The 25,353-nt window shown below is 49.1% G+C and overlaps 1 protein-coding gene across 4 annotated transcripts in view; it reads left to right on the forward strand.

Annotated features, from left to right (window-relative positions):
* The window catches only part of LOC144943462 (integrin beta-1-like), a 48,649-nt gene extending 26,600 nt beyond the window's left edge, over positions 1-22,049 (forward strand). For all 4 annotated transcript variants that reach the window (XM_078870907.1, XM_078870908.1, XM_078870905.1 and 1 more), the window contains exons 3-17: positions 1,652-1,740; positions 3,881-4,091; positions 4,665-4,835; positions 5,877-5,971; positions 6,868-7,020; positions 7,670-7,828; positions 8,731-8,826; positions 9,870-9,959; positions 10,665-10,805; positions 11,031-11,233; positions 12,937-13,175; positions 13,725-13,947; positions 15,095-15,309; positions 17,729-17,895; positions 20,663-22,049. In XM_078870907.1, the coding sequence (XP_078727033.1) occupies positions 1,652-1,740; positions 3,881-4,091; positions 4,665-4,835; positions 5,877-5,971; positions 6,868-7,020; positions 7,670-7,828; positions 8,731-8,826; positions 9,870-9,959; positions 10,665-10,805; positions 11,031-11,233; positions 12,937-13,175; positions 13,725-13,947; positions 15,095-15,309; positions 17,729-17,895; positions 20,663-20,728 (2,318 nt within the window). In that variant the 3' untranslated portion in view covers positions 20,729-22,049. The remainder of the gene's footprint in view (positions 1-1,651; positions 1,741-3,880; positions 4,092-4,664; positions 4,836-5,876; positions 5,972-6,867; positions 7,021-7,669; positions 7,829-8,730; positions 8,827-9,869; positions 9,960-10,664; positions 10,806-11,030; positions 11,234-12,936; positions 13,176-13,724; positions 13,948-15,094; positions 15,310-17,728; positions 17,896-20,662) is intronic.
* The last annotated feature ends 3,304 nt before the right edge of the window (positions 22,050-25,353 follow it).

A 25,353-nucleotide genomic window follows, 5' to 3' on the forward strand; every position in this document is an offset into this window, starting at 1 on the left:
TTACTGGGTAAATTACTTTGTGCCTTTGTTATCACGCAAGTACACATTTATATGTATGTATGTTGAGCTGATTTCGCACCGTGCGTAGCCAAACGTGCTAATCGGAGGTGCGGAGGAAGGACAACAAATAAAAAACAAAAAGCAGTTCTAAAGAAATTAGTTTTCAATCTAAATTTAAAAGTGCATAGCTCCAGTGGCTTCCTAATATCGGAAGGAAGAGCGTTCCAGATGGCCTCAGAACTGCAACTAAAAGCGTGCGATGCGGTAACCGTCATTGTTCAATGGTTGGATTGGATGTGTGTAGTTTGAGTGAAATAATTCAACATTCCTGGGTAAATAACCTTGTGCCTTTGCTATCACGCCAGTGCACGTGTCGGAACGTGCCTGGATTTGAAGTGCATCTCAAGTCATTAAAATATATTTAGCAGCCTCGGAGGCCAAATCTTGCCCCACGGCTACTAATTTTACACTGGCCCTTCTGGAATGCATTCCAGTATTAAATGCCACTGTGGTGAGTCAGACTGTTACAAATCAAGCTTGGTGGCTTTTGCTTCCAGATCTATGGCTGTTATTCACGTATGTCAGGATGAATGTATTATTGTATTTGTGTCATAGTTTAGTCGAATGTATACTTCGAGATGCATTCATGCACTGTACGTAACATTTCCATTCATTAGGATGCATTCACGTTATATTAATTAATTTTGGTATTTGAACTAGGCTTGGACCTTCGTTAGGTTTACTTAGCCTAAAGTGGGTACCTGATGTGTTTTAGTTTTGTAAATCCGTACTGAGTATGCATTGTGCTGGCCACATCCATCTCGAGTGTGCTCTACCAGCCTTCATAAGCGCTCTCTAACAACGCTTTTACCATATATAGCATGCATTTTAAAATGTAAACAGGAATCTTTGTTGTCTTCTACCAAGACGAAGACTGCATGAGCGACATAAGACAAACGGCAGGGCGAGTTCTGTAAGCGAGTAGCACCTATAAAGGCAGGAACGGCACACGAGGGGGTGGGTGGCAAGCACCACGCCCAGGCCTCCATTGTCTCCCCATTGCCGATCTTTTCACATCGTGTGAGGTACTCATTTGAGGCTGAGTCGACTTAGGGGAGGCCCAGGACCAGTTCAGATAATCGTCACCGGTGTTGGCCGTGAGTGGGAATTGAACTCGGGCGGCCGGATTCGTAGCGCCTACACGACCGCTCCCCATACTCGCACATAATACAAAGACAAAAACAAAGACAAAGAACATCCGTATAGCCTTAACAGACTGTTTGGGCAAGTGTTGTTAGCGAGCACCTATGAAGGCCGGCACAGCATACGAGGGGGTGGGTGGCCAGCACCACGCCCAGCCGCCTTTGTCTCCCAAGTGGCGATTTTTACACACCGCACCAGGTACTCATTTGAGGCTGGGTCGACCTAGGGGAGGCCCAGGACCGGTTCAGATAATCGTCACTGGTGTTGGCCGTGAGTGGGAATCGAATTCGGGTCACCAGGTTTGCAATGCAGCGCGCGCTAACGCTACACCACTGCTCCCCACACACACAGAATACACACGCACACAGAATACACACACACACAGGCACTCACACTGTGCTGTGTTTATACACGTGTGTGTGTTTTGTGTGCTGCCTGTCGTTTGCAGAGACGACCAACGAGTGTTTGTCTGCTAATGCCAAGTCATGTGGAGAGTGCATTCAGGTTGGCGGCAAGTGTGCCTGGTGTACGAAGCCTGTGAGTTGCACAACAACGCTCTTCCCGGGTCGAAAATGATTCATGAAATCATTAACCTGGCCGCCTCGCCTGAATATCCAACACAGCAATTTAGACATTTTTCTCGGACACGGAAAGCTTTCGAGCTTGAGGTTATTCATGTGTCAGTCTTTTACTCTGCTCCATCGATACCCCAAGTACAAAACCTACGGGTGAAGTCACAGGTTCCAGGATTATTTCGTCTAAATGAGGCAAGAATGCAAGAGGGCCAGGATGGAGTCTTGTTTTCAAGAGTGACCATGGTCCCCAAAATGGCAAAAGCAATGAACATGAAAATCAAGTTGAGCAATGAAGCAAAAGGACATTTTAGAACGTCACGGGAGAAATAAAAAAAATCGCGAAAATTAACCAATATTGATTCAAATACATTTACAATTTGAAAAAGTTGGCTTTGACAAGTTATTTTGGGAAAAAAACTATTTTGCAGTCAAATTAAGTAACAGAAAAGTAAGCGTAGATTAATGGCGATAATTGCACCGGTGTGTGTGTGTAATCGGACTAAAGCAGTGTGAAACGTCGTGAGAATTATTTTATTATGTTTTATTTTTATTATTTTATTATTTCCATTCTACGTGACTTTACCGAAAGAACCAAGAAGATTAATCCCTGCAGTCACGAAAGCTTTAAATTGAAAAATAAAGCAGTGTTCTTCACTAATTTTCAGAGGGCCCACTTTCGCCCAGTAAGACATCATCAGCCTAAGAGCCCCCACACCGCCTGCAAGGGGTCGCACATCAGGGGCCGCACTAAAACCCATCGGGGGGGCCGCCAGTGGCCTCCTGCAGGCCTTGCAAGGAAGAACACCGGACTAAAATATGGGGCCACATAAGACGACAGGCCGTGTGGTTCGTCAAGCCCAGAGGAGGTGGGGGGTGGGGGGAGGTTCTGGAGAGTCAACGTGGGGTTGGATCTGTGACAGAGGTAGAGGAAACACATGGGAACCGCATTGGTAACTCTGTCGTGTGCCAATGACGAATGCCGATTTAGGCGTATCAAACGTATACCGACGTATGTGTATCAGCCAGTGGATTTTTTTTTCTTCGCGTCTTCCGGTTTTTTCACTGCACATGTAGCAACGTGCATTTCGATTATTTGGCTGCTTAAAATTTTCATGCGATAAGCTACTTCGTTAAGTTATCGTTTGTGGCCAGGTAGCTTCCCTCCGCATTTAGACACATGCGTTTACATTATTTACATTATTTTGCTGCTATAAATTTCCAACTAATAAGCCACTTTGTTGAGCTATCATTTGTGGCCTGGTTGCTCCTGAACAAGAAGCTAAATAGCTCGGTGGGCTTTACCTGGTAAAATTTTATTTCTTATTTTTTAAAAATACTTTATAAAAAAAAAAAATTGTGACTTTTTTACCTTTCCCATACTTAGCACTCCTATCGTGTTTTTAGATTGTTGTTTGTTGTAACTTTCTGACCGCCCCTACTGGACATCTGTGAAAAGAGCTTTATAGCACATCAGATTCCTCGAGTATAAATACTGATTTTGACTCACGTTTGTACGTGTGCTGTCCATATGTCTGCCTTTACAAAGGCACTATTTCAAAATTTTCGGCTCCAGCATTCCTGATATGAGTTCCGGAGGCCAAGAACATAACAACTAAAGGGCCTTGCATAATGAATCAACAGTTCCTGAACATATAAAGGTCCAATACCATGACAGGCCAAATAAGTAGTAAACAGAATCTTGAATTCAACAGAAAGCAAGTGCAGCGATTTAAGGGATTTCAGTAGCATGTTGTGAACAAAATTTGCAAGTAAGCACTTGGGCCTGCAGAATTTTAAACCACACCCGCACACAAAGATCCCCCATATAGCCTGACCAGATTGTTGGGGCAAGTGCTGTTAGCGAGCACCTATGAATGCCGGCACCGCATACGCGGTAGTGGGTGACCAGCACCATGTCCGGCCGCCTTTGTCTCCCCAGTGGCGATATTTACACACTGCACCAGCTACTCAATTAAGTCTTGAGCACACACACACGTGTGCATACACACACATGTAAAATACACACACACGCGAACAGCAACTGCTGTCACCCCCGCTCACCGCTTGTGTCGTTGTCTCCGCCCGTCGCTCGCCGATTTTAGGACTTCACCGGGCCGGGGGAGTCGAACTCGGCACGCTGCGACTACGCGGACAACCTGGAACGCCGCAAGTGTCCGCCCACGTCCATAGAGAGCCCCACGGGCAAGGTGAAGATCCTCAAGGACAAGAAACTCACCGACCGCAGCAGCAAGCTGCCGGCCAAGGACATCACGCAGATTGCTCCGCAGCTGATCGAACTCACGCTCCGCTCAGGTGCGCTTGCATGTGCGTGCGTGCGCGCGTGTATGTGCGCGTGTACGTGCGCGCAGGGTGACCGTGTGGAGTTCCCCTCCTACCTTCGCCGAGCACTGGCAGCTCGACAACGACGATATCACTGGTGGCTCCTCGGCAGAGTCGTGCCGCAGCGGTGCTCGTGAATCGTCGGTCTGGAGGCTCGTTTTGCTCTCCTCATTTTTGCTTGCCTGAGTATCACAGCACGGTTGGCTACGTTACGGTGAGAAAGAAGTTCGGCAAACGTACGTAGTGTCGTCCGGCGGTGGCTGCTGGCGGATGAATAAACGGGGCTTTTGGTACTTGCGTTAAGCTAGTTTTGCATAGGCGGCGATTGCCAGCCACCGCTCCCACCCTTCCTGCCTGTCAAAAACGATGGTGTGTATCTCGGTCATTGCAGCCTACTCGAATTAGTGGGTCAACCTTTACCCCCCTCATGGCAGTTGTTGCGAGTTATTTCTCGGTGCGGTTAAGTTGTGACCCCCACCCCCCCCCCCCAGTTCACTGCGTTGTAAAAAAAACTATTTGCTTTACTGTCGCCCACCGGACCTGCAGGTCAGCCGCAGAACATCGACCTGCGTTTCCGCCGCGCGGCCGACTACCCCATCGACCTGTACTACCTGATGGACCTCTCCTACTCCATGAAGGATGACCTGGAGAACGTCAAGAAGCTCGGCACGGAGCTGCAGCAGCGCATGAAGGACATCACCAGCGACTTCTTTATCGGTGAGCCGAGCCTGACTCGACGCAAAAGTTACCCCGGCGCGTAACGACAGCTGTGAGAACCCCGCGGCGTCCGAGTGGTCTCCACTCGGCCCCCGTGTCCAAGGGGAAGACCTTTAGAGCAGCAGGTGGTTGCTAGGAGACTGCAAGGGCACGTCGGTTGGCTACGGACGGTGCGAAATAATTTCGACGCACGTACGTAGTGCAGTTCTCCCTCGTTATTCGCGAGGGATATGTTCCGGAGATGTTGGCGAACAGCAAATTTCGCGGATAATGATTTTGGCCGACGGTAACCTATATTTTTAATGAATTGCTTTAAATACGTAAATAAGCAATTAAATATATGCAAATTATCACATCACTTTAACAAATCACTTTCTCGCATCACATTCTCTCTCATCACTTTATCTCATCACTTTTGACGCAGTCCTGTTCAGTTCCACATGCAATTCGCGGATAGCCACAATCGCGGGTAGCAAGTCTGTGAATAACGAGGGAATGCTGTACACGCATCTTGGAGGTCGTGTGTGGCAGAGGGATGGAAAGCGCTTACGAGGTGCGGTGGCATCAACGGCATTGGCCGCGATTACCTCTGGATCTGAACGACGAGGTATTGGGGAGTGTGCATAGCAGTATCCTGTGGGCAGCACACTATCCACTTGTGCAGTTTGCACAAATTTGCACCTCCGATGAGCGTGGTTGGCTACGTACGGTGCGAAAGAATTTAACATACGTACAAATTCATAAGCTCAATTCCCACTGGTTAAAATTACCGAAGTGCTGTGAAATTATAGAGAAGAGCGGTACATCAGTGTCCAACTTACAGATGGCCTTACTGTGGTGTGCCTCTGTATTCTGCCGGTTAGACAGAGGCGGAGGGATTTAAGAAACTCGCCCCTTGTTTCAGCTGCTGCACTCTGGGAGTTTTGAATAGAACCAGCAGCAGCATCAGCATCCCACTCCAACTCGTGTCGAAGTTTCACTCTGTGGGGCGTTGCTCGGCGAGTTCTTAACGTTGCCTCCGCGTCGAATTTCCGCGCGCAGGCTTTGGATCGTTTGTGGATAAGACGGTGATGCCCTACATCAGCACCACTCCCAAGAAGCTGCAGAACCCGTGCGGTAACAATGACGAAAAACAGGTACGTTTGTACGTAATCGTTTAAAAAATATTTATTTCCGTTACTTGTGTACGTTTTCGCGGAGAGTTTATTCCAGTAATACAAGTAAAATAAGTATGCGTGGATGTTGAACTTCTTTCGCACCGTACGTAGCCAGCCGTGCTAATCAGAGGTGCGGAAATGTAATATCGCTGTACCTTGGAAGTCTTTCCCGTACTCAACTGCACACTGGGAAACGGCTTATCCACAGCTATCCATCTACTGCCGCTCATATTGACAATCGGGGAAAGTGAATGGGGTTGAGCAGAGCACGCCACTAAGTGAGACGCCACAGTGGCGAGATGTTAACCACCTCGCCTGGTATGCAGGAGATCGTGGGTTCGATCCCGACCATGAAGCCTGTATATTTGGAGTTTGCACGTTCTCCCCGTGGCCGCGTGGATATTTCCCCCTTGTCCTTCGATTTATCCCTCCACATTTAGAAACATGCCTTCCGAGTATTTGGCTGCTCTAAATGCCCACATGATAAGCCATTTTGCTGAGCTATCATCTGTGGCCAGGTCACTTCTAAAAAAGAGCTACATAGCTCAGTGGGCCTTACCTTGTAAAATAAAAAAATTGTTTAGTTTAGATGATGGCCAATGGACAAGACTGGTGAGGGAATGAAAGCCACAGAAGGGAAGACCTCCAAGGGTACGACCGCCGTGGAGAGAGATTGAGTGTCACGATATCGGTTCTTATGCCGGAGTGAGATGACCAGAAAGATCGCTGGACAACAGTATGGGAAGGCCTACGTCCTGCAGCGTATAGACAATGGATGATCGTAACGATGACCCAAAGGTACCGTCGCCACTCAACAGCTCCCTGTCCCCCCCCCCCCCCTTTCCCTCCACCCCTGTCCCCACCGCCCATACCAGGTGTGCACCAGCCCGTTCAGCTACAAGAACGTGCTGTCTCTCACCTCGGAAGGAAATAAATTCAACTCGCTCGTGAGTCGCCAGAAGATCTCCGGGAACTTGGACTCTCCCGAAGGTGGCTTCGACGCAATGATGCAGGCAGCCGTGTGCGGGGTGAGTGTGCGAGTGTGCGAGTGTGCGAGCGTGCGTGCGCCTTTGGGGAGCGGCTAGCACACTGCTCATGAACAACACCAGTAACGTTTTTCCGAACTGGTCCTGGGCTTCCGCTAGGTCGACTCGGTCTCGAATGAGTACCTGGTGCGGTGTGTAAACATCGCCACGAGGGAGACACAGGCGTGGCGCTGGGAACCCACCCCTTCGTGTGCCGTGCCGACCTTCATAGGTGCTCTCTAACAGCACTTGCCCCAACAGTCTGTTAAAGGCTATACGGGGGGGACCTTTGCCTGTGGGGTGCCGGTAGCGCAGCGGTTCGCGTGCTGCTCTTCAAACCCGGCGACCCGAGTTAAATTCCCGCTCACGGTCACCAACACCAGTGACGATTATCTGAACCGGCCCTGGGCCTGAATATAATTTAGTTTCTCGTGAAGCTCCCAGCAAAGCCGGTCGGTGTGCGGAGCAAATTGCCGGACGCCGCTCGCCAACAACGCTCAGCGGCTCGACCCAGAAACGCGTCGGAGAGCTGCGTGGTGGCACCACCCAGGGTGGCGGTCGCTATCGATGCGCCAGCTCCCTTGTCGCCCCGACCCTCACCACCCCCCTCCCCTCACCGCCCCCCACCACTCGCCTCCCCCGTGTCCCCCAGAACAAGATCGGCTGGCGCAACAACACGCGTCTGCTCGTGTTCTCCACGGACGCCGGCTTCCACTTTGCGGGCGACGGGAAGCTGGGCGGCATCGTGCTGCCCAACGACGGGCGCTGCCACCTGGACGGGAAGGGGATGTACACGCAGAGCGACTTCTACGTGAGTCGCACGGCGCCTCGTAGCTTTGTCCACCCCCCTTCATCTACGAACAGGCCTATCCCCCCCTCCTTATCAATCTCCCGTGGTTCTGCGGTCATCAAAACTACACGACCACTTGCAATAACCCAATGCTTCATTCGAAATCGTTATCGTCCCGTGTACGATTTTATAATTGCTGTGAAGCGCCTCGGTAAAGGCTTTGTTAGGTGAGTCTTGACAAGATAAGGTCCCGCTCGTCCGTGTTCTCTTGTCTGGCACTTGTTCCTCGCGGCAAGGTTGATCTGCGGGGGGTTCAATTTGCGACGCGGGCACCGTTTCTGTGCGGCGTTCATGTGGTCTCCGCCTGTTCCGCATGGGTTTCCTCTGGGCTCTCCTGTTTCTTCCGATAGCTAAGAGAATCGTACAATGCAACTGGTAAGTATTGGCCAAACATCCACAATGCTGAGTTATTACATTGCAAACGACTCAATTGGGGTGACTCACGGCAGCTGCATCGCCCCCTACTGTGAAAACATTGGCAGGACGCTCCTGAAAAGGTCTTGAGACTCATTGAGGATTTACTGGGTAAATTTAGACTTAAAACTTTCGTGACTGCAGGAATTCATATTCTTTGGTTCACGTAGATAGAAAAATAATTCAAGTAAAGTGAATAAAAATTATAAAAATAAAATAAAAAGAATAAACAAAAAAACACTAATGTAGACTGTAGCCTGGTTCTTAATCGGAGTGAGTGTATTGGCAGTATATAATGTAGACTGTAGCAATGGTTATTAAGCTGGGTGAGTGTACTGGCAGTCTATAATGTAGACTGTAGCCTGGTAATTAGAGCACTGATGAGGAAATAGAGATGAAGCCGTGCGAATTATCCGTGACCTCTCGCGCGGACCCGTGTGTGCCTACAGGACTACCCGTCAGTCGCGCAGCTGGTGCAGAAACTCGGGGAGAACAGCATCCAGCCCATCTTCGCCGTCACGGAAGAGTTCTATAACGTCTACAAGGTAACGAATAATATTTTTCCCGTGTGACAGCACGAACGGATCTGGTTTATTAAAAATAAAGGTCTGGGTTTGGTCAGCTTAGTGACCAGTGCTGCATTATCGTAGTAGCAACAGTAGCATATGCTACGGGCCCCGCACTTTCGAGGGCCCCACGCTAAACGCTTTCAAGCTATCAATTCCGGTTCAGTGATTCTGCACTTGCTCTATTACTATAGTACTATACTGCCTTCAACTTTTATGAACAACTGGGTGTTGAAGGTTAGCGATTTGTCGTATTATCTGTGTCTGTATATCAAATTTAAAAAATAAAATTACTATACTGTGCAAGTTAAAAATGTATGTGGTTTAATATTTGCGTGTTTTTTATATTTAGGGCCCCTTTATAACATCTGCTACAGGCCCCGCTAGCTTAATCCGGCACTGTTAGTGACGTTACAGTTTGAATCATCATCGTCATCATCAGCCATGATCCGCTCCTGGATGATGGTTCCACGAAGCCATCGCTACTATTCCTCATGGCCTTGTGCTGCAACAATCCGTCTAGCACTCGCACATGGGCTGGTTTCATTGCTCCATGTCCACGGTGGAAGTCCTGTTGGGCATGTTTCCTCCTTTGGCTGCCACTCCTCTCATGAGTCTCGACCACCGCTTCATCATATTCCAGATCCAAGTCATGGCAGGTTTTGTTGTGCACTGATGGAAAACTTTTTTCTCCTTCAAGCACATTGCTTTGTTGATTTTCATGATTAAATTCAGTTTTCCGAAAGGGCTACAGACCCGCCATCGTTGGATTTATTCCTTTCATCGTCTTGACCCCCGAGTCACCATTCAGCAACGAGGGCCGTTAGTTATAATTGCAGTTTGCCAATTAAACAAAAATACTTTTTCTCATTTGATACCTCACAATTAGTGCACACCCTTGTGATGGCACAACGTGTCATCGTATCTGCCAAGGTTTATCTGCGAGTTATTGGTGTGGAGTAAAAAAAATTCAATTAACGTGTCCTTTTTTTTTATTTACCCTGCTGCGCGATTTGCTTCAGGAACTCAGCAACTTGATCCCAAAATCGGCCGTCGGAGTTCTCTCTTCGAATTCCAGCAACGTCATCCAGCTCATCATCGACGCCTACGATGTGAGTGAACCGCCCTCTCGTCTTTAAAACGTGTGAGCGGTCGATCCTGACGAGCGCGAGTCGACAAGCCGATGTTATACAGGCGGTGTGTTATGATTATGCTTGCGGAGAAAAACAAACTTTGAAAGAGCACGGAAAAAGAAAAACCGACAAACAGCGCAAGCTGGACATCTGTGAAAAAGAGGTTTATAGCTTGTCGGATGCCCCCAGTATAATTTGTGTAAGATTCAGGATGAGGGTTACGTTTCTAATCACTGCGGTTGGAATTAGGCCGGGGGTCAAACTACCATTGGGTGGTGGGAGTTTGAAATGATAATAATAATAGGATTCTATTCTGACCCGGGGTCACAATTTTGCACCGTACGTAGCCAACCGTGCTAATCGGAGGTGGGTGGGGGACAAGAAAATAAACACAAAAAAGAAGTTCTAAATAAATGAGTTTTCAATTTAGATTTAGAAGTGCACAAAGCTCCAGTGGCTTCCAAAAATCGATCCCCGCAGAATTCTGTGGCGATGATTCTAGGAATTAGAATTTACAGAGTATCCAGAAAGGTCACTGTTGGTCAACGGGGGGGTTAGAATTCTGTTGGTGATCAAGACGATAATCGCACACGGCTCGGGGCGGAAGTCTGCGTGCCCCGCGACGCTGGCGCACGTGCGTGGGTGGCGGCTCACGGGCAACGCGGTGGCGGCGCTGGCGTGCAGGCACTGTCGTCGGAGATTATCCTGGAGAACAGCAAGGTGCCCGAGGGCCTGCAGTTCCGCTACACCGCCGTCTGCAAGGACAACAAGGTGTTCCGCGGGGAGCAGGGCCGCAAGTGCTCCGACATCCAGATCGGCGACGAGGTAAGGGCGCGAGTGCCGCGCGCGGCCCACGGGACGCCGAGACGAGTTCCTTGATCGATCGACAAAAAAATAAAAAATCACGATGTTTACACGAAGGAAGTCGTCCGCCTCTCGTGATTTTTTTCATAAGGCAACGGCGCGCTCGCGATGTAACTCTGGAGAAATCGATTAATGTTTTTATTTTTTAAGTAAACGAGCACGCGCTTGCATCGAACGGGGGCGCAGGTCCAGTTCACGATCGAGGTGGTCGCCACAAAGTGCCCCAACAACGGCAAGGCGCACGAGGTGGAGATCCGGCCGCTGGGCTTCCAGGAGAAGGTGACGGTGCGGCTGCGCTTCGAGTGCGAGTGCCAGTGCCACACCTCCGGCGTCAGCAACTCCATGGAGTGCCACTTCGGCAACGGCACGATGGAGTGCGGCGCGTGCAGGTACCGGCGTCCCCCGCGTCGCCCGGGTTCCCTCGCCAACGCGCCGAGGTCGGCGGACGCCGGCGGTGGTGGCGGCGACGGCCGCCCCCCCCCCCCCCCCCCCCCCGCGGTGGCGGTGGCGGGGTGGCGCGTCGGTCACTCCGCGGCAAGAGGTTCGCGGTTTCCGAGCCCTGCAGGGCCGCCCTGGTTATAATTAGTCTCGTGGTGTGTCAAAATATTGGAATGCCCACGCTGCGTCTGCTTTGCGGTGGACATTAAAGACCCCCCCTCCCGTGACGTTATTTGCAAAAGGAGCAGGGCCATGTGTGCCGGCGTCACGGTCAAAAGTTGCTTCCAGTCTGTTCTAAAAAACGCGGTGGTTTCGTTCCTGAAGAACACCGCGTGATGATAAATAATATAAAATATGGGGGGTAAAGCACAGTCCGCGATAACACGTAAGATGCGTAGACTGTAGTTTGAAAATTACTCTCGACTTACATAATTTCCTAAAGCCACGCATCAACGTTGTCCCCTCCTGTAAACCTGCTGCAGCTTTTACTCATCCGTGAAAGAGCGCCCTTCATGATAGCCTTGCACTCTTAAGAATGGCGCGAACACCCATGTTAAAAAACATTAATTTGAAGGGGATAGATTTGACCCCTGGGCTCGGGGTCGGGTGTTGTAGTGCTCTGGCTGCGAGGTGGCCAAGAGATGGCAGCAGCACCGCAGTCGATTCGTTCATCGTTTCCAAGATATTTTAACTCCGCCTGCCAAAAAGTTTCCCTCTGGCCACCTGCCAATCCGCCTTGGCGCGACAGCGTGCGTTAGCATCACCGCAAACCGAACGCACGGCGCCGAGCGACGAGATGAATTTGCACAGTGTTCGTAGATGTTAACTCCCTCGCCAGGTATGCAGGAGGTCGTGAGTTCGATCCCAACCCCGACGGCTGTATATTTGGAGTTTGCGTGTTCTCTCTCTCTCTCCGTGGTAATACAGAATTTTCTCCGGGTCCTCCGGTTTTTCCCTCCACATTTAGAAGCATGCCCTTATATTACTTGGCTGCTATAAATGTTCACGTGATGATGAGCCAATTTGTAGAGCTATCATTTGTGATAGCCAGGTTTCTTTGGGGGTGGGCCTTACCTGGTAAAATAAAAAAAGATATTTGGGTTGTGAAGTGGGCAGCAGATGGCAGGGCAGTTAGCAATGAACTCTTTAATTTGTCCCCCCCCCCCCCCATCGCCCATTCAGCATCGCTGACGCCCTCGGTTTGAGCCCGAAGACAAGTGGGCTAATGAGATTCATAATGACCTAGTCAGAACAACTACACTGATAATGATGTTTTTTTGTGGCAATGACAACCACAATATCAACGATGACGACAACTACGGTGGCGGTCATAATGATGATGCCTACAAGTATGATGATGATTGCAGTGATGACGATGACGGTGCGAGTAGCAACCAGGATGACCATGACGATGGATAACGGTAATGTTGATGATGATGACGACGACGATGATGATGATGATGACGACGAGGACCACAATAATGATCGTATTGGCGTGACAACGGCGAAAACGTTGACGACGTTGACGATGTTGACGGCGACATGAACAACATTGACGTCGACCACGACGTTGATGACGAAAATGTTGACGACGTTGATGACGACGTTGACGACGACGCCGTTGACGCCCTCGCCCTACGTGCCCGTGGCGAAGGTGCAACGAGGGTCGGGTGGGGCGCCTGTGCGAGTGCGGCACCGACGAGGTCAACTCGGAGGACATCGAAGCGTCGTGCAAGCGCGACAACTCGTCGAGCGTCGTGTGCAGCGGGCGAGGCGACTGCGTGTGCGGCGAGTGCATCTGCTACAAGCGCGAGAGCCCCGAGCTCGTGTCCGGCAAGCACTGCGAGTGCGACAACTTCTCCTGCGACCGACACAACGGACTCATCTGTGGAGGTGGGAGAAAATAAACGATAAACTAATTTTACCAGTTAAGTAAGGATCCATTGAGCTTATATCGCCTAAGACCGACATTAGGCCCAAACTATTGGCCTGACCTTAACCCTAAACCTCCATACGAAGTTGTTCAGCCCCCCTGCCACTGCTCCTGTCCCTACCTCCCCCGCAGTGGCGAGATGTGAACTACTTCGCCTGGTATGCAGGAGGTCGTGGGTTCGATCCCGACCCTAAGGCCTGCTGCTGTATATTTGGAGTTTGCGTCTCTCTCCGTGGTCGTGTGGATTTTCTCCGGGTCCTGTCCGCATTTAGAATCAACATTTGTTGAGCTATCATTTGTGATAGCCAGGTTGCTTCTCAAAACTAGCTTCGTAGCTCAGTGGGCCTTACCTGGTAAAATAAAAAAAGGTTTTATAGTTTAGTTTTACATTCATGTCCCCTTTCGTACATCATCTCTCGCGTTATCATCCTGATCCCAACTTGCCCCCCCTCCGCCTCCCCCCTCCCCCACACCGCCCCACCGTTCCTCCGCTGGCCCCCCCTCCCAAGGTAACGGACGCTGCGAATGCGGCAAGTGCGAGTGCTTCAGCAACTTCACGGGCAGCAGCTGCGACTGCTCGTTGGACGCGCGCTCCTGCATCGGCCGCAACGGCGAGATGTGCTCGGGCCGCGGCAACTGCACCTGCGGCACGTGCACCTGCACCGATCCCAAGTACCAGGGGCCCAAGTGCGAGCACTGTCCCTCGTGCCCGGACGCGTGCGAGCTGCACAAGTAAGTGGGTCGCCTGTGTGCGACTGCGGCGACGAATGCCGACGCCGGAGAATATAACTTCATTCTAGATTTGAAGCTTTGGTGACTGCAAGTATTCATATTCTTAGGTTTTTTTCGGTAAAGTCACGTAGGTAAAAAAGTAAAATAAAAATAAAATAAAAATCACGACGTTTCGGAGGCAACACAAGCTTCCGTCTTCAGGTGGAACCGTCACAGCACGATAGCTGTATCAAGTAAATGAGAGATTCCAAGGGATACTACCCCGTATATATACTGGTTGAGGGGGGGGGGATGGGCCAGGGCAGGCCCACTTTTATTATTATGGTAAGGTGCGGCTTGACACTACGGCTAGTCTACATAACCTTTATTAATTTTGATTTTTTACCTACGTGACTTTACCTAAAAAACCTAATAATATGAATATAACTTCACACTTCCCCGAATGTAGATTTGAATCTTAATAATCATTTGAATGCATAATGCGCCGCGCAGTGTTCACATGCTCTTGTCAAGAGGGAACTACTCGAGAGGCGCGATGAGGAACTGCAGATGAGCGGCAATGCAGGCGCTAACGATTGCCTAAGTTCTATATGAGAGCCACGGTGGCAAGATGTTAACTACCTTACCTGGCATACAGAAGGTCGTGGGTTCAATCCCAACCCTGATGCCTGGATATTTGGAGTTTGCATGTTATCCTTGTGGTGGCGGGGATTTTTCTCCGTGTCCTCCAGTTTTTCCCCTCCACATTTAGAAACGTGCACTTAGAATATTTGGCTGCTTTAAATGTCCACGTAATAAGCCACTTTGTTGAGCTGTCATTTGCGACCCGGTTTCTTCTGAAAAAGCGCTCTATAGCTCAGTGGGTTTTACCATGTAAAGTAAATATTGTTTTAGTTTACTGCAGTGTTCACTGATTTCCATAGGTGGGCCACCTTTGCCGATAAGGGCCACCAAACTTTTTTTAACCATTGGGTTGGACAGCATGATGGGGGTGTTTTCACTTTTGTGTATTGTCGGGGGACCGCACGTTAGTGGGCCGCACTAAAGGCCAACGAGGGTCGCCAGCGACTCGCGGGCCTTGCAATGGAAGAACGCCGAGTTTAGAGGCTCGCGGTCCCAGCTCCTAAACTGCGACGCCGTTCCGCAGGGACTGCGCGGAGTGCAAGGCCTTCCAAACGGGGCCCAAAAAGGAGACGTGCGACAAGTGCGAGTTCGAGGTGAAGAAGGTGGAGGAGATGGAGAAGCGGGAGAGCACGGAGCACACGGCCTTCTGCAAGGTGAAGAACGAGGAGGACTGCTGGTTCTACTTCAACTTCACGTACGCCAAGAGCGACGCCGAGGTCTACGTGCAGACCAAAGTCGGTACGTTTCCCCGCCGCCGCGGTTGGCGGCCGCCTGCATTGTCCACGGCGTTGCGTTGTTACCACCGATGCCGTCGGTGTCAATTGTCATCGTTGTTATTATCGTCGTTTTTATCACCGTTGTTGTTTTTATCACCGTTGTTTTTGCCGTCATTGTCATCACCGTTTAAAAAAAAAAATTGTCGCAATTGTTGTGATTTATAATCGTCATTTTCATCGTTGTCGTCGTCATCACGGTGTGCAGCAAAGAGCAGCGCAGCAACATCTGTCGTTGTGTTCTACTTCCAAGCTCCCACGTCTATGTCCCCTGCCTTCAGCTCGCAATGACCAGCAAAATAACTCCCACGACCCTTGGGAGTTATTTGGGGCCTTTCATCCAGTTGTGACGTTGGCCCCCTTTTAGCTCAGTGTTTTAGTTTTCTAGGCTGGGCTCCTCGGTTAAATAGTTATTGCTTCGTTGGCCACTTCCGTAAATGAGCGTTGAGCATTTGGGAGGAAACTGAAACGCCCGGAGAGAAAGCCAATGCAGTTTAACACCTAGAAGACTTTCGCGACCAATATCCATTGTACAGATTTTTTTTCTGGGTTAGATCGCGTAAATAGTATTGTTGAGAAAGCCAATGCACGCGCGCGCGAGGAGATAACCCTCAAATGCACTTCGCTGATGGATTCAATGATCCATTGCCGCGGTGCCATCTCCCGGTCACATCACGGCCCAAATGTTACCGCTAAGGACGAGTGGCTGTTTCCGCTCGGTAACGTTTCTAGCGACCCTGGGCAGACGGCCCCGTCGCCCAGAGGTCGCAACCGGGTACCCGATACCCGTACCCTACCCGTACCCGGCCGGGTACGGGTACCCGTTTGCGACCCTGGTGCGGCCGGGTACGGGTAGGCCGTGAGTCACTGGTGAGTAACCGTTTGTCACTCATTTCCCAACGTCTTGTCTCTTCTCACAATTCAAGTTCCTAGAATCAACCCACCCGCGCCTGCAACATGACTTCATCCCAGAGGTCGCAATCGGGTACCCGTACCCTACCCGATACCCGGCCGGGTACGGGTAGCCGGGTATCGGGTAGGGTACGGGTACGGGTACCCGTTTGCGACCCTGGTGCGGCCGGGTACGGGTAAGGAATCAAAACCCGTTTGCGACCTCTGCCGTCGCCGCTGTGCGCCGTGCAGTTTGTGACGACGAAGCTGGCGCTCGCTGCACTCCACACTGAGCAGAACTGGCAGGTGCCCAGAGAGGGGGGGGGGGAAACATTTTCTAGGCGGCGTGAACGGATCGCTTGGATACAACGAAAATCAATCGGCTCGATCTACTTATGCGCGATGAAAATTAGCCGTTGCCCGAAATGTCACCTGCGTATATATATATATTTTTCCCCCTTCTTAAGGCCCCAGTATTGTTTGAAGAATGTGAGCGTTTTTTTTGGTTCATTGTGCTTGTGCACAATTGCCAATGCAGCGGCAGCGCCAAATGATTTGTTCACTTTTCCTGCAGTGATTTTGTTTCGCAAAAGTAATTTGCTGACCGTGGTGTGCACAGCAACGGGGTTGGGAAGCTGCTGGCATGAGTGGCTGGGCAGCGCGCTCTGCTATTTTGGTTAACTGGGTTCTATTCCAGATCCATGCCTGAGCAGTGTTCTTTGATTTTTGATTCTTGGGTTGGGAAGCTGCTGGCATGAGTGGCTGGGCAGCGCGCTCTGCTATTTCGGTTAACTGGGTTCTATTCCAGATCCATGCCTGAGCAGTGTTCTTTGATTTTTGATTCTAGCAACCCCTACAGCAGATTTTTTTTTAAAGCCTGCTGATGAGCCCCAGAAGGTCGAAACTGGTCCAAACCTGAGGACGACGGCTGCGTGCGTTGTGGCCGAAACGTCGTGAGAATTATTTTATTATGTTTTATTTTTATTATTTTATTATTTCCCTTCTATGTGACTTTACCGAAAGAACCAAGAAGACTGGTCCAGATCTTTCCTGCTTAAATAGAATGCTGCTGGGAAACGAGCATTGGCCCAACAGTACTTCTGTGTGCCACCCATTGCTTGTTTGAGGACAGAATCATTGCTCCATAATCATCATCAGCCGTGGCTAACACACAAATGAATAAAGGTCTCCCTAAACCGCCACCATCACTCACAATCCTGTGACATGTATTTGTTTATATGTTTGCTTATTCATTGAGACTATACGACACTGCAGAATGACAGTGGCAGCCAGAGGGAATGGGTGAGCTTCATTGCACGTCCACCGAGCAGATGGAGAGACGAGATAAACTATGAACTATTGTTTTCTTTTGCCAGGTAAGGCCCCACTGAGCTGCTATATCGCTCTTTTTAAATTTACATCTGCCACGTACTCGAAAGACAACATTTTGACGTGCCCACTCGTCATCGTGCACTACCCCATTCTCGTCGCAGAGTGCCCCGAGGAGCCCAACATCATCGCCATCATCGCGGGCGTGGTGGCGGGCATCGTGCTCATCGGCCTTGCGCTGCTGCTCATCTGGAAGCTGCTCATGATCATCCACGACCGGCGCGAGTTCGCCAAGTTCGAGAAGGACCGCATGAACGCCAAGTGGGACACGGTGAGACGCCCACGCGCGGGCACGGGGGGGTGGGGGGGGGGCTATTGGCCCCGTCCCACCGCCCGGCTTGGCAGGTTTAGGGGCCAGGTTCGGGTTGAGGTGAGGGTTCGGGACTTGAGGCAGCGCTGGTGTTCGGGTGAGGGTTACGGATAGAGTAAGAACTCGGGGTTAGGGTTAGATTTATCATACGGAGGAGAGTCAGGACTAGGGTTAGGGCACTCGCCGTACCCTTAATTGGCCGTGCCATTCTACGCGTCCTTTAATTCACCACTTTACTGTGGCAGCGTCACTTGGGCACACTGCCAGTGCATCTGAAAGTCGTTTGAAAGTATTTTTTTGTTTTCGTTAGCGAAGCTTCAAGCCCTTGTTAGACACAATGCCTTCACACTGGGCATGTAATGATTTGTATCTGGCGATTTAAAGCTTTCTTGACTGCAGGGATTCATCTTCTTGGTTCTTTCGGTAATGTCACGTAGAAGGGAAGTAATAAAATAATAAAAATATTATGTTTTATTTTTATTATTTTATTACTTCCCTTCTACGTGACATTACCGAAAGAACCAAGAAGTTGTATCTGGCGATTTGATGGAACTGTAATTATTCGGTAACATGATTCAGTTCCAGAATCAATATTTTTTTGTTCTTTTGTGGTGAATGTAGTGCCTCTAGTGGCTGCTGGGTTTACATGAACCATTTACAAACAACGTATGCAAATTGCAACTTAATCATTGCACCGTTACACGCTTAATTTAAACAGAAACGAACACATGCACCTATTCGCAGACATTTATGCGTGTGCATTTTTTTCCTGTGTTTAGTTTGTCCTTCTCCCCCGCACCACCGATTAGCACGTTTGGCTCCGTATGGTGCAAAAGAAGTTCAACGTACAAACACATTTACACGCACACATACACGTGTACACCTCCATGCACACTCTCTGTCTTGAGCTGTGTCCTCCTTTCACCAGAACCGCGTAACATTTCCATCGACTTGACTGTCTGCATTCGACCGAGTGTGGTTTCCATTCGACGTCGCGACTGCATAACGTTTCCTTGGCTCTTTCTCTCTTTTCTCCTAGCAGCAAGAAAACCCAATCTACCGCAGCCCCATAAATAATTTCAAGAACCCCAACTTTGGACGCAAAGGCGTCCCTCCCTGAACATCTTTGCTCGTAATCTTTTTTATTCTTTTCCGCTCCTTTTTCCCCGCCCGCTCCCCCCATCGCCTGCGTGATCGTGGAGCACATGTTGTGTGTGGTGCATGGCGTGCTGTGCTCACTGCCCCCCCCCACCCCCCTCGGCATGTCCTCCTGCCCACCTCTAACCCTCAACTCTGAAACCCTTTTTAAACTTTGCCGGACTCGACGCTCGCAAGTGCTGGATGTGGCACTACCCCTTCTGCGGTTTGGGACGTTAAAGATGTGACACTTTGCGTCCGGGGCAGTGGCCAACGATTAAACTGAGTTGATGGTATTAGCCCGGTCACTAATTACTGCACAAAAAAAACTGATCGCGTTACAATTGGTCCTGCACTCAATTTTCGCCAAATTCCAGCACCTGAGAATTCAAATGTCGGTTTTGACCATCACGCGACGAGCCTCGCTCTCATACGGCAGAGCAAGTGGGCAGCGCTGCCCTCTGCTGTGTGCGGAGCAGAGGTCACCCGAAGGCATTTCGGGAGGGGAGGGGTGTGGTTCTGCGATGTCCACTAACCGTGGGGCCGTTTGTAAAAGGCAAAGGTTTGCGGTGTGGGTTGCAGTGAGAAATCCACATGGATACTTTCTGTCTTGTGACGTGACACCAAAAGTGCGATCGCGATGAAATCGGGCTGAAAACGATGCGCGCGTGCTTTTGAAATGTCAAAGCGCGGGGCGAGCGTGTGCCGCTGCCTGGTAATGGTAATGCCCTGCAGTCCCACGCTGCCGAACGCCAACCGGCAACGTGCTGCCCATGGCGTCGCATTATCCATGGCCTGAAGCCGCAGCTGTGCGTTGGAGCGTTTGCGGCAGCGTCGTTTTTAAGGTTTCTCCACTGCTGGCCACACGGAGACCCAAGATCGGACTCTTGACACTTAACGAGCCTCCACCACTCAGCATCTGGGATGTTCTTTAGCTGCCGTAACTGGCTGTCATGTTTTGAAGGGGCCCATGACCTCTTGTTTTTTTTAATCTCGATCACCATTTTGCATCGCAGTTGTGTGTTCTTTGAGTCGAGGCACGAGGTGAACAAGTTTGCCATGACTTAGACTGATGCTCTGACTTGGCAAGAGTTGATTTGCACCGGTGTTAGTGTGGTTATGGGAACTTAAACTAGAATACGAAGCTATACGTTTCATTAACGGGCACATCAATTAAACTCGTAGGTTTACGTGATCCGTTTCTGAGTTAGATCGAGTGAGCATGAAGCCAAACTGTGTCGTTTAGCCTCCTCCACCCAACACAGCCAAACAGTCAAAAGTTCTCACACGAACAAAACATGCCAATTGATGTTGTATTTGGCAAACCGCTTTGATTGCAAGGCAATCCACACACAATCCGTACCGTTATATGTGAGACGTTTGGATACAAATTATACCCCCACATGATCCGAGCTACAACCAAGGAGAATACTCTGAGCATCACTAGTCATGGTGACTTCATCAGTCCAGCCAAGCAGGTGGAACGAATACATCATCACCACGGGACCAAAATAGCTCCGATCTTGCATGCGACGTTGTGTAGCCAGCGTGTTTGCGTTGTCGTTAATTGTTGTTCTCTTTTGCTTTCCAGGGCGAAAATCCGATCTACAAGAGCGCCGTCACGACCGTAGTCAACCCAAGATACGAAGGGAAATAACATCTCTGCGCAATCAAGCGTTTTTTTTTTTTAATCGACATGGAAAGAACTTTGATTGCTTGTTATATTTTGATAACAGAAAACGGTAAATAGTTTTGTAGTTTTTTCCTCCCAAGTATTAATGTGCCGCGTGGCAAGTCTCGATTTCTCGTCGGCAATATAACGGTTCCCGGTACACGCGCTGAATCGTGCGTCTAAGAACCAATTTTAACTCTTCTCTGTCGACGTCAACAATTTGGGCTTAGGGAGCCGTAGTGTAGGGAGAGCTTTTAAAAGAACCACCATTACCAAATTTCCATTCGCACATCCGAGCCGAGCCAGCACGAGGCCCTTGCGGTGCTGCTACTGGTGGTTTTCCACTGGCTAATTAGCGAGCCGAGCAGGCACCAAACCGTGATGCGGTGGCCCCACGCCCTCTAAATCTGGCCTGGTGCCAAAAACGGCCAGGGTGGTCGGTGTGCTCACGACGTGTCCATTGCGTTCGATGTCAGGCTTGACACAGAGGTGACCGCGTCACCGTGTCGGCTGCGTGCTGCATCTTCACTCGTTCGTTGCGCGCGACATCGGTCGGCGAGGCTGCGAGGACGTGAGGACGCAGCGTCGCCGTCGTCCTCTTTAACAGAGCGTCTCGACTCGAATCATCGGCGGCGGCGGTGGCGGCGGTGGCGGCACGGCTCGACTTCCGCAGTGGGGCTGGAAAAAAACAACCTGGCGCATCCTGAGCCAAGCGGGACCCAATCGCCGCGCAGTGGAAAATCGTCGCAAGTGCCCCAACCCTGCCACGCATGCCAGCGAGGATTCCCCGTAGCCGCGATGCTCGTAACGGTTAGCGCGCACGCGCGAGCGTCGCTTATTATTTTGTTGTTGTTGTTTTATGTGATCGCATCGTTGATTAGCACCCGAGGTGGGAACCCGACAGCCACTACAGATTCTAAATTGAAGGAAGGAATAAAATTGCGCTCCCGAATGCGTGACACTTGCGCGATTTGACACTTTGCGTGCCGAAAAGTAAATAGACGTTTTTAGGAACGGTAAACCACGGTTGTGTATGCCAAGTTTTGCGAGATTATCTCGCCATTACAAAAGCTGTGCTTTTTGTAAAGCATGATTTGTAATTAAGAGGTGTTTTAAACGTGTAACTTTTAATTAAAGAAAGCTATCTATTAAACGATTATATTTTTTGCAAGCAGTTGTTCCATGCAAGAACCATCGGTAAGCTATACAATGATACGGATTTTTTGTTTTTGATAATTTAATTTGTGCCGTCTGATGTAATAAAAACAGATATCTTGTACATTAAAAGCCAACGCCTTATAAACGATGTTCACCGTCATCGCTTAATTATATGGTATAGAAATTATACATTTATTTTATTGTGTTCAATTTGATGAACTATATATAAGGGGTGGTCCATTTATTGATATTCTACTAACATAGCGAGAGAATACAGAGTAAACATCTTAATTCAAAGCCTCTGCAAGTCTCCCCACCAATCTGAAAACACTGATTATAAATCGACTCGTACACCTTGCCCAACAATCAGAATCTTTATTTAGACTGGATGAATCCGATGACCTATGAAGCTTTTTTTCCACACATGTCCAGCAAGTCAGCAAATTACGACATAGCCAGTGTGATTTGTTCACAACGTTCACTGCTGTCTGTACGCTGATTTCATTGATGATCACTTAAGATAGTCATAAATCAGTGGGACATCTAGAAATAACATACCTGTCAACCCCTTATCAATGTCTACTCTATTACAGACCAATTCAGACCGTATTGGTCACCCCGTGCCCCCTTATAAATGTCAACGTTCATCCTACAAAGGCCCATCACAAGGGAGAAACGCAAACAAATAGGCAAAAATTATGTTGCTAAACAAAAACTGTTTTACGTATTAATTTTAATAATTGGTGTTAATGATGCTACTTATCATGCTACTGTCTGTGATATTGCATGCTGATGCTGCTGATTTTCTGATATGTGGGATGCACATACTCATGTTTTAAATGTACAACAATAAACAACAACATTCTGAAGGGTTAAACAATACACTATAATTTTATTTGACCATATGATTATTATTTTTTACCCGTATTGAAACGGATTTACGCCGTATCGACCTGTACACTCAATTTCCCCGTAGAAGAAAACGGGGTAAACCGTATGGGTTAACAGGTATAAAATAAGATCACCCCCCCCCCCCACCCTGTTAATTTTATACGGGAGGCTTTCACGACCAATATGACGATTAATAATTGCCTTTTTTTGCACGAAATCGTTTAAAAAAAAGTGTCATAAACCCTCCAATCAATGAAAGCGTCACGTGGACAAACGTTGCCGCTTTATGTTGCAGCTTGGGCAGCGTTAGCCACCGGTGTTGTTGTTTGAACGAGAATCAAAGATCACGCGGCGTTTTAATCGATAATGACGTTTCGCGGGATGTTTATCTGGCATCATCAGGTTAGCAGCTCGGATTCCGAGCTGTTTAATCTATTTTAGGGTATGCTCGTGTCAGAAATGAATACAAAACTTGAATGTTATCCATAACGAAATCAGAAAAATAAAAATTTAGAAAAATCATGCATAAGGCAGGGAATGTGTGGGTTTACTCTCCGACACACCGGTGTGCTGTACTAGTAACTAATTGGCATGTTCTGTTTACGTGACAAACCTTACTAATTGGCTGTGTCGGGTGGTGGCGAGTCTAACGACACGTGTTTATATTTATGCGATCTAACCCAAATTTTTTTAATTTACGGATGATATTAGTCGCGAAAGCGACTAATATCGGAGGCGTTTCATAAGAGAAGCCAAGAGGTAGCAGCTGTAGGGCAAAAATGCGTTTGCTTATTGCCAAATACTTCAGTTCTTTTAGTTTTGCTCTGGCTTTGGTCTCCCAAGTTTTGGGCAGTCCCTTTCATCAATTATAGGGAGCTCTTCTCTGGGCTGAGCCCCAAATATCAACGCAACATTGGATCCCAAGTTTCATTTTGGATCACCTTCGCGAGAGTTGTTGCGTGTCCCTGTTACAAAAGCGAATGCACAAATGCGTTTTTCAGCCTTAGTTTGAATGCAAAAAAAATATTCCCTCTTTTTCAACGGTTTTACTTGATTCCTCTGTTTGTCGTGGTCAAATCTTGTAATCAAAATTTCGTCCACTTCCCGTTGTCCAATCAATTCCACATTTTGCACACGTACTCACATCCGGTGACAATGCATGCCTGTATCAAAATCGGCATGAATTAATCAATTAATTCGCTACTTTAAAGCAATTTACATTTTGTACGGACGCCTTATTATTTACTAGGACCCTGGGAACCCGCGGACCCGACGTCCTTCTAAGGGCTGGGACCGAGTGGGCCAGTGGCCGGGACCCCCGAGGATCTTGGATGGGTCGTGTCAGCGAGCCCTCCCCTAGGTCCACCTAGCCGGAGGGCTGATATCGAGGAAGTAATCCCAGTGCTTAGGACACGCGAGCCCGGAGGCTATACCTCCCCAGGGTATCGAGTGGAAGGGGCCGATACCCCTTTGTGTCAGGGACCTTGTGTTACCGTTACAGTTATTATAAATAAACGTGTTGCCTCCAGAGAAGAATGGGTCTCCATCTTTACACGACACTTGTTTCATATTTCAATCGAGACAAAGAATCCGTGTGGAAATCTCACAATGCAATGCACTCCATTGTATCAGAAAGAGGCGACAGTGAGCGAGAAAAAAACCTGAATTGTCTCCATGGAATCCATCTTTTCTCAGCAACGTCCAAATCAACCAACACAACATGGCCAGCAGTTAAGTCTTGTGCTGCATGTTTGTGAATCGTGCATAGAAACTGACAGATTAATTGACACACAGGAAATACACCGCGTGAAATATCTCCAAAGTTATTTGACTGAACTTCAGGATCCACATCAAGATTAAATTATGCCTAAAGTCAACGTATTATAGATTGTCAAGCGATTTCCCAAGGCTTTTTTTTTTATTGCAAACTCAATGAAACAACGCCGTTGTTTCTGATGGTGCCATGCTGACCATGTGGAAAACATTTTTATAAGCGAATTCACAATTTCAACCCGTAAAAAATGTTGGAGATATAAAAAGGAGCATGACAGTTTTAACAAGAGTCAGTCAATTGAACCAGTTTAGAGTATTTGGCTGCTATAAATGTCCACGTGACGAACCACTTTGTTGAGCTGCCATTTGTGGCCAGGTCGCTTCTGACAAAGCGCTATAACGCTCAGTGGGCCTTGCCTGGTAACAGACAAAACACATGGCACTTCGCGTGTGGTGGGGTCGAGTGGCGGGTAACTCACGCCTCTTCAGCAGAGGTCGCAAACGGGTTTTGATTCCTTACCCGTACCCGGCCGCACCAGGGTCGCAAATGGGTACCCGTACCCGCCGAGTACGGGTAGCCGGGTATCAGGTAGGGTACGGGTATCGGGTACCCGGTTGCGACCTTTGTCACTCATTTCGGGTAGGGTACGTACCCGTACCCTACCCGAAATGAGTGACAAACGGTTACTCACCAGTGACTCACGGCCTACCCGTACCCGTACCCGGCCGCACCAGGGTCGCAAACGGCTACCCGTACCCGCCGGGTACGGGTAGCCGGGTATCAGGTA

The sequence above is a fragment of the Lampetra fluviatilis genome, chromosome 31 (genome assembly GCF_964198595.1).
Source record: "Lampetra fluviatilis chromosome 31, kcLamFluv1.1, whole genome shotgun sequence".
Taxonomy (NCBI): domain Eukaryota; kingdom Metazoa; phylum Chordata; class Hyperoartia; order Petromyzontiformes; family Petromyzontidae; genus Lampetra; species Lampetra fluviatilis.